Here is a 12,327-nt window from a genome sequence, read left to right as displayed (position 1 = left end):
CAGGTCTGACAACCTAGAAGGACAAAAAAGCTAATGAATTAACTTTCATCATGACATTACAACGTAACTGGCTGTTTGAAGTTGCAGCAGAATATGTTTATCTGCCTAAACCACATAGTGTGACTTCAAGTGCATTCAGGGAATTACTCTCTACGTTAGTGTGAAACCCCCTGCTGATGTTGAATCAGGTGTGCTTGTGCGGGGCTACAGTAAAAATGTGTACTGTTAGGGGTACTGGAGTTGGGAACCACTGCTCTATTACACATGATGATGCATGAGTTAGAAAGAGGTCTCTCTCTCTCATTGACACATGATGTTCTGATCTCGTCTTCTCTTCTCCTGACACAGGGAAGATGCTGAGATGGAGTACTTAAAAATAGCTCAGGACCTGGAGATGTACGGCATCAATTACTTTCACATCAGGGTGAGCCTGAACCTTTTCTGCTTGTTTCCAATCAAAGAGAGAGGTGTTAAGCCCATACAATAAGCCCATAGAAACGTTAGAAGCGTTAAGCTCATGGAAAGTTATGATCAACATCATCCTGGATGATGCATCTATCAGTAAGCCAATAAGAAGCTATTATCCTCAAATGAAGAAATAAGATGAAAGTTGAATCCTTTACTAATTTGTACTTCAGGAGGTTGTAGTATAAAATATCTGGATCCTAATATAGTGGGATTGATTTAAGCTTTATAAAAGTAATCTCGGCACCGAGAACCAAATCTAACAGTCTGTCATGAGTGACTAATAAGAAAAGTGACCATGGTTTACTGCAGTATTACTACTTCATCATGATGTTTTTTAAAGGGATAATCCACCCCAAACAGTGTTAAATTACACTTTGTGGGAAAAAATGTGGGGATGTTTAATTTTGTCATTACAACAACATGTAGCAACATGTGGAAATCTGTTGTAGCTCAAGTCTACTACAAAACCCACAATGCAATGCTCTATTTGGGCTTGCTAGCTAGCTAGCAAATGTAGTTACACACAATAATACCAGTCAATATCAGTATATGAAGTACACTGAACATAAATATAAATGTCATTAGTAAAAATAAGAGCTAGAAATTTTAAAATGTGTCTTACATTTTTTTGCACAAATTTGTTTACATCCCAGTTAGTGAGCATTTCTCCTTTGCCAAGATAATCCATCCACCTGACAGGTGTGGCATATCAAGAAGCTGATTAAACATGATCTTTACACAGGTGCACCTTGTGCTGGGGACAATAAAACACCACTCTGAAATGTGCATTTTGTCACACACACATTGCCACAGATGTCTCAAGTTCTGAGGGAATGTGCAATTGGCATGCAGACTGCAGGAATGTCCACCAGAGCCGTTGCCAGCGACTTAATGTGAATTTCTCTACCGTAAGCCACCTCCAATATCGTTTTTAGAGAATTACATCCAACCTGTCTCACAATCACAGATCACATGTAACCATACCAGCCCAGGACCTCCACCTCCGGTTCCTTCACCTGCCGGAATGTCTGAAAGCAGCCTCTTGATTCTACTGTGGGTTTGCACAACTGAAGAATGTCTGCACAAACTGTCAGAAACCGTCTCAGGGAAGCTCATCTACGTGCTTGTAGTCACCAAAGTCTTGACTTGACAATAGAGATACCGTGATGAAATACTGAGGCCTATTGTCGTGCCATTCATCCACCGCCATCACCTCATGTTTCAGCATGATAACGCACGGCACCATGTTGTGAGGATCTGTACACAATTCCTGGGAGCTGAAAATGTCTCAGTTCTTCCATGGCCTGCATACTCACCAGACATGTCACTCATTGAGCATGTTTGGATCGATGAGTACGACAGTGTGTTCCAGTTCCTGCCAATATCCAACAACTTCGCAGCCATTGAAGAGGAATGGGACAACAATCCACAGGCCACAATCAACAGCCTGATCAACTCTGTGAAGGAGATGCATGAGGCAAATGGTAGTCACACCAGATTCTGATTAGTTTTCTGATCCATGCCCCTACTTATTTTTTTAAGGTATGTGACCAACAGATCAATCAATCAAATGTATTTATAAAGTCCTTTTTACATCAGCCAATGTCAGAAAGTGCTATACAGAAACCCAGCCTAAAACCCCAAACAGCGAGCAATTCAGATGTTGAAGCACGCATCTCTGTGTTCCCATTCATGTGAAATCCATAGATTAGGGCCTCATGAATTTATTTAAATTGACTGATTTCCTTATATGAACTGTAACTCAGTAAAATCTTTGAAATTGTTGTATTTTCTATTTTTTTTCAGTGTAGAAACGTAACATGCAAACAATTTCAAAGACTTTACTGAAACACGGGACCAGCAGTTTACATGTTGCATTTATATTTTTGTTCAGTGTTGCAAGCTAGCTATAAAATCGCTTAAACAAACTGCACTATCAATTTAGGAGTCTATCAGAGTTCAACTTGCAGTTTGCTCTGACCAGAGCGATTGCAGTTATTATATCTAAATAAACTATACAAACCTACAAAGTAAATTCTATTGCCTTTGCCAACTATGTAAAAATAGCCTACATAAAGCCAACAAATAATAACCATACAGGTTATTATTCAACATTAACAGGAGTGCTCCAAACAAAAGACAATGACTAAATTGAGAACTCATCAACTCCTCTTTACATGAGCTGATGTCACAAAGTGCTGTACAGAAACCCAGCCTAAAACCCCAAACAATGCAGATGTTGAAGCACGCTGGCGAGGAAAAACTCCATAGGCAGGAACCAGGCTCTGAGGGGTGCCAGTCCTCTTCTTGCTGTGCTGGGTGGAGATCAAATCAAATTATTTAACTAGGCAAGTCAGTTAAGAACTAATTCTTATTTTCAATGACAGCCTAGGAACAGGGCCTGCCTTGTTCAGGGGTAGAACGACAGATTTGTCAGCTCGGGGATTTGATCTTGCAACCTTTTGGTTACAAGTCCAATGCTCTAACCACTAGGCTACCCTGCCGCCCCAATATACGATGAGTAATGTAGGGTATGTAAACATTATATAAAGTGGCATTGTTTAAAGTGGCTAGTGATACATTTATTATATAACATTTTTCCATTATCAAAGTGGCTAGAGTTGAGTCAGTATGTTGGCAGCAGCCACTGAATGTTAGTGATGGCTGTTTAACAGTCTGATGGCCTTGAGATAGAAGCTGTTTTTCAGTCCCTCGGTCCCCGCTTTGATGCACCTGTACTGACCTCGCCTTCTGGATGATAGCAGAGTGAACAGGCAGTGGCTCGGGTGGTTGTTGTCCTTGATGATCTTTTTGGCCTTCCTGTGACATTGGGTGCTGTAGCTGTCCTGGAGGGCAGGTAGTTTGTCCCCGTGATGCGTTGCACAGACCTCACTACCCTCTGGAGAGCCTTATGGTTGTGGGCGGAGCAGTTGCCGTACCAGTCGGTGATACAGCCCGACAGGATGCTCTCAATTGTGAATCTGTAAAAGTTTGTGAGTGTTTTTGGTGACTGAATTTCTTCAGCCTTGAAGAGGCGATGCTGCGCCTTCTTCACCACGCTGTCTGTGTGCGTGGACCATTTCAGTTTGTCTGTGATGTGTACGCCGAGGAACTTAAAACTTTCCACCTTCTCCACTACTGTCCCGTCGATGTGGATAGGGGGCTGCTCTCTCTGCTGTTTCCTGAAGTCCACGATCATCTCCTTTGTTTTGTTGACATTGAGTGTGAGGTTATTTTCCTGACACCACACTCCGAGGGCCCTCACGTCCTCCTTGTAGGCAGTCTCGTTGTTGTTTGTAATCAAGCCTACCACTGTAGTGTCGTCTGCAAACTTGATAATTGAGATGGAGGCGTGCATGGCCACGCAGTCGTGGGTGAACAGGGAGTACAGGAGAGGGCTGAGAACACACCCTTGTGGGGCCCGTGTTGAGGATCAACAGGGTGGAGATGTTGTTACCTACCCTCACCACCTGGGGGCGGCCCGTCAGGAAGTCCAGGATCCAGTTGAATAGGGCGTGGTCGAGACCCAGGGTCTCGAGCTTAATGACAAGCTTGGAGGGTACTATGGTGTTAAATGCTGAGCTGTAATCGATGAACAGCATTCTTACATAGGTATTCCTCTTGTCCAGATTGTTTAGGGCAGTGTGATTGCGTCGTCTGTGGACCTATTGGGGCGGTAAGCAAATTGGAGTGGGTCTAGGGTGTCAGGTAGGGTGGAGGTGATATGGTCCTTGACTTTTCTCTCAAAGCACTTCATGATGATGGAAGTGAGTGCCACGGGGTGGTAGTCATTTAGCTCAGTTACCTTAGCTTTCTTGGGAACACGAACAATGGTGGCCCTTTTGAAGCATGTGGGAACAGCAGACAGGGATAAGGATTGATTGAATATGTCCGTAAACACACCAGCCAGCTGGTCTGCGCATGCTCTGAGGACGCGGCTGGGGATGCCGTCTGGGCCTGCATCCTTGCGAGGGTTAACACGTTTAAATGTTTCACTCACGTTGGCTGCAGTGAAGCAGAGCCCGCAAGTTTTGGTAGCGGGCGGTGTCAGGGGCACTGTATTGTCCTCAAAGCGAGCAAAGATATTGTTTAGTCTGTCTGGGAGCAAGACATCATGGTCCGCGACGGGGCTGGTTTTTCTTTTGTAGTCCGTGATTGACTGTAGACCCTGCCACATACCTCTCGTGTCTGAGCCATTGAATTGCGACTCTACTTTGTCTCTATACTGACGCATAATAGCTTGTTTGATTGCCTTGTTGCCTTGCCCTGATTAAAAGCAGTGGTTGGCCATTTCAGTTTTGCGTGAATGCTGCCATCAATCCACGGTTTCTGATTGGGGAAGGTTTTAATAGATGCTGTGGGTACAACATCACCGATGCACTTGCTAATATACTCGTTCACCGAATCAGCGTATTCAGCCATGTTGTTGTTCGACGCTATCCGGAAATGATCCCAGTCCACATGATCGAAGTAATCTTGAAGCGTGGAATCCGATTGGTCAGACCAGCTTTGAACAGACCTGAGCGCGGGTGCTTCCTGTTTTAGTTTTTGTCTAAAGGCAGGGAGCAACAAAATGGAGTCGTGGTCAGCTTTTCCGAAAGGAGTGCGGGGGTGGGCCTTATATGCGTCGCGGAAGGTAGAATTACAATGATCCATGGTTTTGCCAGCCCGGGTAGAGCAATCGATATGCTGATAGAATTTAGGGAGCCTTGTTTTCAGATTGTCCTTGTTAAAATCCCCAGCTACAATACATGCAGCCTCAGGATATGTAGTTTCCAGTTTACATTGAGTCGAATTAAGTTATTTTGGGGCCGTCTGTGTCTGCTTGGGGAGGAATATACACTACTGTGATTATGATCGAAGAGAATTCCCTTGGTAGATAATGAGGTCTGCATTTGATTGTGAGGAATAACAGTACATGGCCAAGATGTTCAAACGTTCATAGATGACCAGCATGGTTGGATAATAATAATCAGTGGTTGTAGAGGGTGCAACCTCAGGAGTAAATGTCAGTTGGCTTTTCATAGCCGATCATTCAGAGTTAGAGACAGCAGGTGTGGTAGAGAGAGAGAGTGTCGAAAACAGCAGGTCCGGTACAAGGTAGCATGTCCGGTGAACAGGTCAGGGTTTCATAGCCGCAGGCAGAACAGTTGAAACTGGAGCAGCAGCACAACCAAGTAGACTGGGGACAACAAGGAGTAATCAGGCAAGGTAGTCCTGAGGCATGGTCCTAGGGCTCAGGTCCTCTGAGAAAAAGAGAGAGGGAGCATACTTAAATTCACACAGGACACCGGATAAGACAGGATAAATACTCCAGATATAACAGACTGACCCTAGCCCCCGACACAAATTATTGCAGCATAAATACTGGGGGCTGACCGGAGGGGTCGAGAAACTGTGGCCCCATCTGACAATACCCCCGGACAGGGCCAAACAGGCAGGATATAACCCACCCACTTTGCCAAAGCACAACCCCACACCACTAAAGGGATATCTTCAACCACCAACTTACTACACTACAAATCGGAAGGATAGGTTGGAGAACATCCATGTAATGCTTCTTAGGTTAGCAGTAAAATCTTAATCAGCCCTAGCCTTAACAGGAAGTCAGTGTAGAGGCTAGCACTGGAGTAATATGGTATTTTTTGGTGTTAGTCAAGATTCTAGCAGCAGTGTTTAGCACCAACTGAAGTTTATTTAGTGCTTTATCCAGGTAGCCGGAAAGTAGAACATTGCAGTATTCTAACCTAGAAGTGACAAAAGCATGGATTATTTTTTCTGCATAATTTTTGGACAAAGTTCCTGATTTTTGCAATGTTACGTAGATGCGGAAAAGCTGTCCTTGAAACAGTCTTGATATGTTCATCAACAGAGAGATTAGGGTCCAGAGTAACGCAGAGGTCCTTCAGTTTTATTTGAGACGAATGTACAACCATCAAGATTGTCAGATCCAACAGAAGATCTCTTTGTTTCTTAGCATCTCTGTTTTGTCCGAGTTTAAAAGTAAAACATTTACCGCCATCCACTTTCTTATGTCTGAAACACAGACTTCCAGGGAGGGGCAATTTTGGGGCTTCACCTTGTTTCATCGAAATGTACAGCTGTGTATTGTCCGCATGGCAGTGAAAGTTAACATTATGTTTCCGAATGACATCACCAAGAGGTAAAATATATAGTGAAAACACTAGTGGTCCTTAAACGGAACCTTGAGGAACACTTGACATTTACAGTTGATTTGTCAGAGGACATACCATCCAGAGACAAACATATCTTTCCGATCGATAAGATCTAAACCAGGCCAGAATTTGTCCGTGTAGACCAGTTTGGGTTTCCAATCTCTACATAAGAATGTGGTGATCGATGGTATCAAAAGCAGCACTAAGGTCTAGGAGCATGAGGACAGATGCAGAGACTTGGTCTGACGCCATTTAAAGGTAATTTACCACCTTCACATGTGCAGTGTCACTGCTATGATGGGGTCTAAAACCAGACCGAAGCATTTCATATACATTGTTTGTCTTCAGGAAGGCAGTGAGTTGCCGTGCAACAGCTTTTTCAAAACTTTCAGAGGAATGGGAGATAGTTTTTTATATTTTCTGGGTTAAGGTTTGGCTTTTTCAAGAGACGCTTTATTACTGCCACTTTTAGTGAGTTTGGTACACATCCGGTGTATATGGAGCCATTTATTATGTTTGACATAGGAGGGCCAAGCACAGGAAGCAGCTCGTTCAGTAGTTTAGTTGGAATAGGGTCCAGTATGCAGCTTGAAGGTTTAGAGGCCATGATTATTTTCATCAATGTGTCAAGGGATATAGTACTAAAAAACTTGAGTGTCTCCCTTGATTCTAGGTCCTGGCAATGTTGTGCAGGCTCAGGACAACTGAGCTTTGGAGAAATATGAGGATTTAAGAGGAGTCCGTAATTTGCTTTCTAATGATCATGATCTTTTCGTCAAAGAAGTTCACAAATTTATCACAGCTAAAGTGATAGCCATACTCTCTCCGGGAATGCTGCTTTTTTTGCTAGCTTTGCGACAGTATCAAAAATACATTTAGGTTCTTATTCTCCTCAATTAAGTTGGAAAAATAGGATGATCGAGCAGCATAAATGGGGTGAAATAAGCTTGTTTCTCAGAAGTTTAGCATAGGTTGTGCACTCTGCAAACAATGTGTCCACTCTGACAATGATAACGGGAAGTCTGGAGTAATATTGAATGCATTAACAGAAATGACTGTAACCATAGTAACAAACATTGTAGATTAGGAATTAACGGTAAATGTACTGCTGGGAATTGATATACACTAACAATCAAATGCAAATAACACAATGAAGTTATGAAACAATTTATCTGCACAAATTAGCGGGAGAGAGCGCATTCTGGAGTAAGAAGGGCATTGTGCATCTGAGTGCATGGTCAATACGACGTCTGCATTGGCCATGGAGCATTTATGGTGATATGGCCTCAGCAGAAGTCAGGGCATTCGTACTTCTTGCGCTTCGTTGAGCAGTGCAGAGCTGTTGTCAAGGAAGTGAGTTTGTGTTTCTACCGTCAACAAATCATGTCAATGTGGAGCTATACAGAGTTGTTACAAAATTTGGGAGTCTTGTGGCGATGCGGTACGGAGTTCGATTTGGCTTCTCGAGACTCTGCAATTGCGTTACACCCTCCATATGGAGCCGAATTTTCGGATCAAGCATAAATCGGCTTTTAGTCTAGGCCTCCACAATGGATTAGTTCACTGAGATGGGCACAAATAAATACACACATATAGTGTGTTGAGCAGTAACACAATCTCGGTCGACTAACAGACTAACGATCAAACAATTGACCAGTCGACTAATTGGTGTCAGCCCTAAACACATCATTCTATTTATCGTTATTGCATCAATTTATTGCAATCTGGATTTTTTTTCCCCATATTGCCCAGCTCTATAATTAATTGAGTTGCCAGGAGTGGAGACTCCTGAGGGGAGGACAGCTCATAATAATAGCTGGAACGGAGCGATTGGAATGGCATCAAACACATGGTAACCCTGTGTTTGATGCATTTGATACCGTCCTACTCCAGTCATTACCACAAGCTCTTTCTCCCGAATTATGGTGCCACCAACCTCCTGTGGTTGCCAGGCTGTGCCACTGCCACTACTGCCTGTCGGATAGATAGACACGAGTGTAGAACAGTCAACAGAGAAAGTAGAGCAGGCAACAAAGAGCACTACTTTGTAACGCCGCTGGTATTTATTAGCATAAAGGAGAGTAATGAATTGTCTGTCAGAAAGACAAACACACTAGAGAAGTCTGGTAATCTCACAGCTACTGAGGGCTTTGTTTCCTCTTTTCATTCACCACCCAAAACTTCCTGGAAAATAGTGGAAAGTGTTACTAAGTCACTGATTTGGACTATCCTGGTTAAATAAATTACATGGAATTAAATGTTCTTTATTAGGGTCATTGTAAGTAATTTGTTCTTAACTGACTTGCCTAGTTAAATAAAAGGATACATAAAAATAGGGTGTGTGGGTAACTTTCTTTGTTTCATACTCGCTTTCTTCATTAGTCACTCTGTTCTTTTATTTCCCCCAGAACAAGAAGGGAACAGATCTCCTGCTGGGAGTGGATGCCTTGGGGCTACATATCTACGATCCAGACAACAAGTTAACCCCCAAATGTTCCTTCCCCTGGAATGAGATTCGCAACATCTCCTACAGCGACAGAGAGGTACTGGATCGTTACTCCTCCAGCCTCTGAAATTGGACCAGGATTGGGATCAGTTCCATTTCAATCCAGTCAACTCAGGAATTAAACAGAAATTCAAATGTAATGTTGTTTACTTTCTGAGTTGACTGAATTTAAATGGAATTGACCCCAACCCTGAATCGAACAAGTCTGTTTTTACAGTTTGTGTAACTTCTTACTTTGAGGTTTTAATGTGTCTTGTCAACTTTCTGATTAAGTTTGCCATAAAGCCTCTGGACAAGAAAACAGACGTGTTCAAGTTCAACTCCTCCAAGTTGAAGGTTAACAAGTTGGTGAGTACAGTGATGACAACGAAACATGTTTTTTTGTTGTTGTTGACTGTATTATGTGAGAGCTAGATTCTTGCTTTTAAAGGCCCAGTGCTTGATTTCGAAACTTGATTTCCTGTCTTTTCTACACTGAATGTACAAAACTCTTTCCATGACATAGCTTTCACCTGGATTCACCTGGTCAGTCTATCCCTTATTGATGTCACATGTTAAATACACTTCAATCAGTGTAGATGAAGGGGAGTATTTTTAAGCCTTGAGACATGGATTGTGTATTTGTGCCATTGAGGGTGATTTGGCAAGCCAAAATATTTAAGTGCCTTTGAACAGGGTATGGTAGTAGGTGTGAGGTGCACTGGTTCGTGTCAAGAACTGCAACGCTGCTGAGTTTCACGCTCAACAGTTTCTTGTGTGTATCAAGAATGATCCACCACCCAAAGGATATCCAGCCAATTTGATATCCAGCCAACTTGTGGGAGGCGTTGGAGTCAATATGGGCCAGCATCCCTGTTAAACGCTTATGACACCTTGTAGAGTCCATGCCCTGATGAATTGAGGCTGTTCTGAGGGCAAAAGGCAGGGTGCAACTCAATATTAGGAAGGTGTTCATAATGCTTTGTACACTCAGTTTATATTTCCACACTATAATAGACCAATACGAAAGAGTTCCCAACCTCTCTACCGATAACAGACAGTTTTCAGTTTCCCCATCCCCACCCATGCCACTCTCTTGCTTGAGAAATGTATTTTTGCTAAGAAGCATTTAAAACATTTATTTTTATTTTTTTATTCAAAACAATCACAGTAAGGTACTTTGTTGTTACCCAGAAATGATTTGATATTGAGATGAAAATGGCTGCATTGGACCTTGAAGTGTACTTAAACTCACCTAATTGTTCCTCTCTAGATCCTGCAGCTGTGCATGGGGAACCATGACCTGTTCTTGCGGAGGAGGAGGGTGGACTCTCTAGAGGTGCAACAGATGAAGGCCCAGGCCCGAGAGGAGAGGGCCAGGAAACGGGTATGAGCAATGGAGGCTGAGTCGTTGGAAGAGACATGGTGGTTTACCACCCCTACGGTCTCTGTGCTCCTCTTTCTGCCCTTACAGCTGCTGCTTTTGTCCCCCTTGTTCCTCATTACATCTGCCCTCTGTCTCTTTGTGATCCTGACTATGTCCCTCTTGGTCAAACCTGTAACCTGCTCACGCCCCCGCCCCCGCCTCTCTCTGTCTGTGTCTAGGTGGAGAGGCAGCGGTTAGAGAGGGAGAAGCACCTGAGAGAGGTGGCAGAGAGAGCCAGGGACGATCTGGAAAGGAGACTGATACAGCTACAGGATGAAGCCCACATGGCCAATGACGCTCTGGTAAGAACAGTGGGGTGTTCCTAGACCCAGACACATCTCATATATAAATAGATGTTTTACTTGGAAAGGGGATGGTTTACCCAGGAATTTTGGGTCCTGCTTAAAGATTGTGAGTCAAAATAATGTCGTTTTTGTAATTGTTCTGCTATGACACAACATGTGGTTAATGATTTGTGTGTCTTACTCTCTTTCCCTCCCTCCCTCTTACTGCTTTCAGATGAGACAGCAGGCCCACGTAGCTGCTTTATGAATGTTTGTGAACTGCATATGAAATGCTTATGAAGGCCTTGTCTCTTTCCATCCCTCTATGTAGCTGCATAGTGGGGAGACAGCAGACCAGCTGAGGGGGAGGCTAAACTGCTTTACAAATGTTTATTAACTTCTATGAACATGTTATGTCTGTTTCTGTCCCCCTCTCTAGCTTCGTTCTGAGGAGACAGCAGATCTCCTGGCTGAGAAGGCCCAGATAGCTGAGGAGGAAGCGACGCTGCTGTCCCAGAAGGCTAGTGAGGCCGAGGCCGAAATGCAGCGTATCAAGGTGACAGCCATCCGCTCAGAGGAGGAGAGGAGAATGATGGAGCAGAAGATGCTGGAGGCGGAGATGATGGCCCTCAAGATGGCTGATGAGTCCGAGAGGAGGTGAGTCGAATGGATGGTCCTGTGTGCCTCAGTTGGTAGAGAATGGCCCTTGCAATGCCGGAGTTGTGGGCTCAATTCCCATGGGGGACCAGTATGAAAATGTATGTACTCACTACTCTGGATAAGAGCGTCTGCTAAAATTACAAAATTGTAAAGTAAAATAAAATGTTTCTCAACTTCAATTTATTTTCTTTGGGTGAAAAATAGCACAACAAGATGTGCATTGGATGTAGAGAACAACCAATATGGGTTTTTATCCTCTAGTGACACCCCATCCCGGATTCGGGAGCGTAATCATCGACTGACACTAATTAGCATAACGCAACAGACATAAATATTACTAGAAAATATTCCTATTCATGAAAATCACAAGTGAAATATATTGAGACACAGCTTAGCCTTTTGTTAATCATCCTGTCATCTCAGATTTTCAAAATATGCTTTACAGCCAAAGCAAGACAAGCATTTGTGTAAGTTTATCGATAGCCTAACATAGCATTATGTCCAGCTAGCAGCAGGTAACTTGGTCACGAAAATCAGAAAAGCAATCAAATTAAATCGTTTGCCTTTGATGAGCTTCGGATGTTTTCACTCACGAGACTCCCAGTTAGATAGCCAGTGTTCCTTTTTTCCAAAAATATTATTTTTGTAGACGAAATAGCTCCGTTTGTTATTTACGTTTGGCTGAGAAATCGACCGGAAATTGCGGTCACGAAAACGCCGAAAAAATATTCCAAATTATCTGCATAATATCGACAGAAACATGGCAAACGTTGTTTAATATCAATCCTCAAGGTGTTTTTCAAATATCTATTCGATAATATATCCACC

At 43.2% G+C, this 12,327-nt stretch overlaps 1 protein-coding gene across 3 annotated transcripts in view; it reads left to right on the top strand.

Annotated features, from left to right (window-relative positions):
- nf2a (NF2, moesin-ezrin-radixin like (MERLIN) tumor suppressor a) overlaps window positions 1–12,327 on the top strand; it is a 65,540-nt gene that overhangs the window by 17,912 nt on the left and 35,301 nt on the right. For all 3 annotated transcript variants that reach the window (XR_008064107.1, XM_035786258.2, XM_035786260.2), the window contains exons 7-12: window positions 349–424; window positions 9,053–9,187; window positions 9,424–9,498; window positions 10,403–10,516; window positions 10,735–10,857; window positions 11,279–11,496. Coding sequence is in view for 2 of the 3 variants with exons in the window: in XM_035786258.2 (XP_035642151.1) it covers window positions 349–424; window positions 9,053–9,187; window positions 9,424–9,498; window positions 10,403–10,516; window positions 10,735–10,857; window positions 11,279–11,496 (741 nt within the window). In the remaining variant the exon portion in view is untranslated. The remainder of the gene's footprint in view (window positions 1–348; window positions 425–9,052; window positions 9,188–9,423; window positions 9,499–10,402; window positions 10,517–10,734; window positions 10,858–11,278; window positions 11,497–12,327) is intronic.

Source organism: Oncorhynchus keta, chromosome 14, assembly GCF_023373465.1.
Source record: "Oncorhynchus keta strain PuntledgeMale-10-30-2019 chromosome 14, Oket_V2, whole genome shotgun sequence".
Lineage (NCBI taxonomy): Eukaryota > Metazoa > Chordata > Actinopteri > Salmoniformes > Salmonidae > Oncorhynchus > Oncorhynchus keta.
The sequence above is the reverse complement of the archived record's forward strand: the minus strand, read 5'-3'. Positions and strand labels throughout refer to the sequence as shown.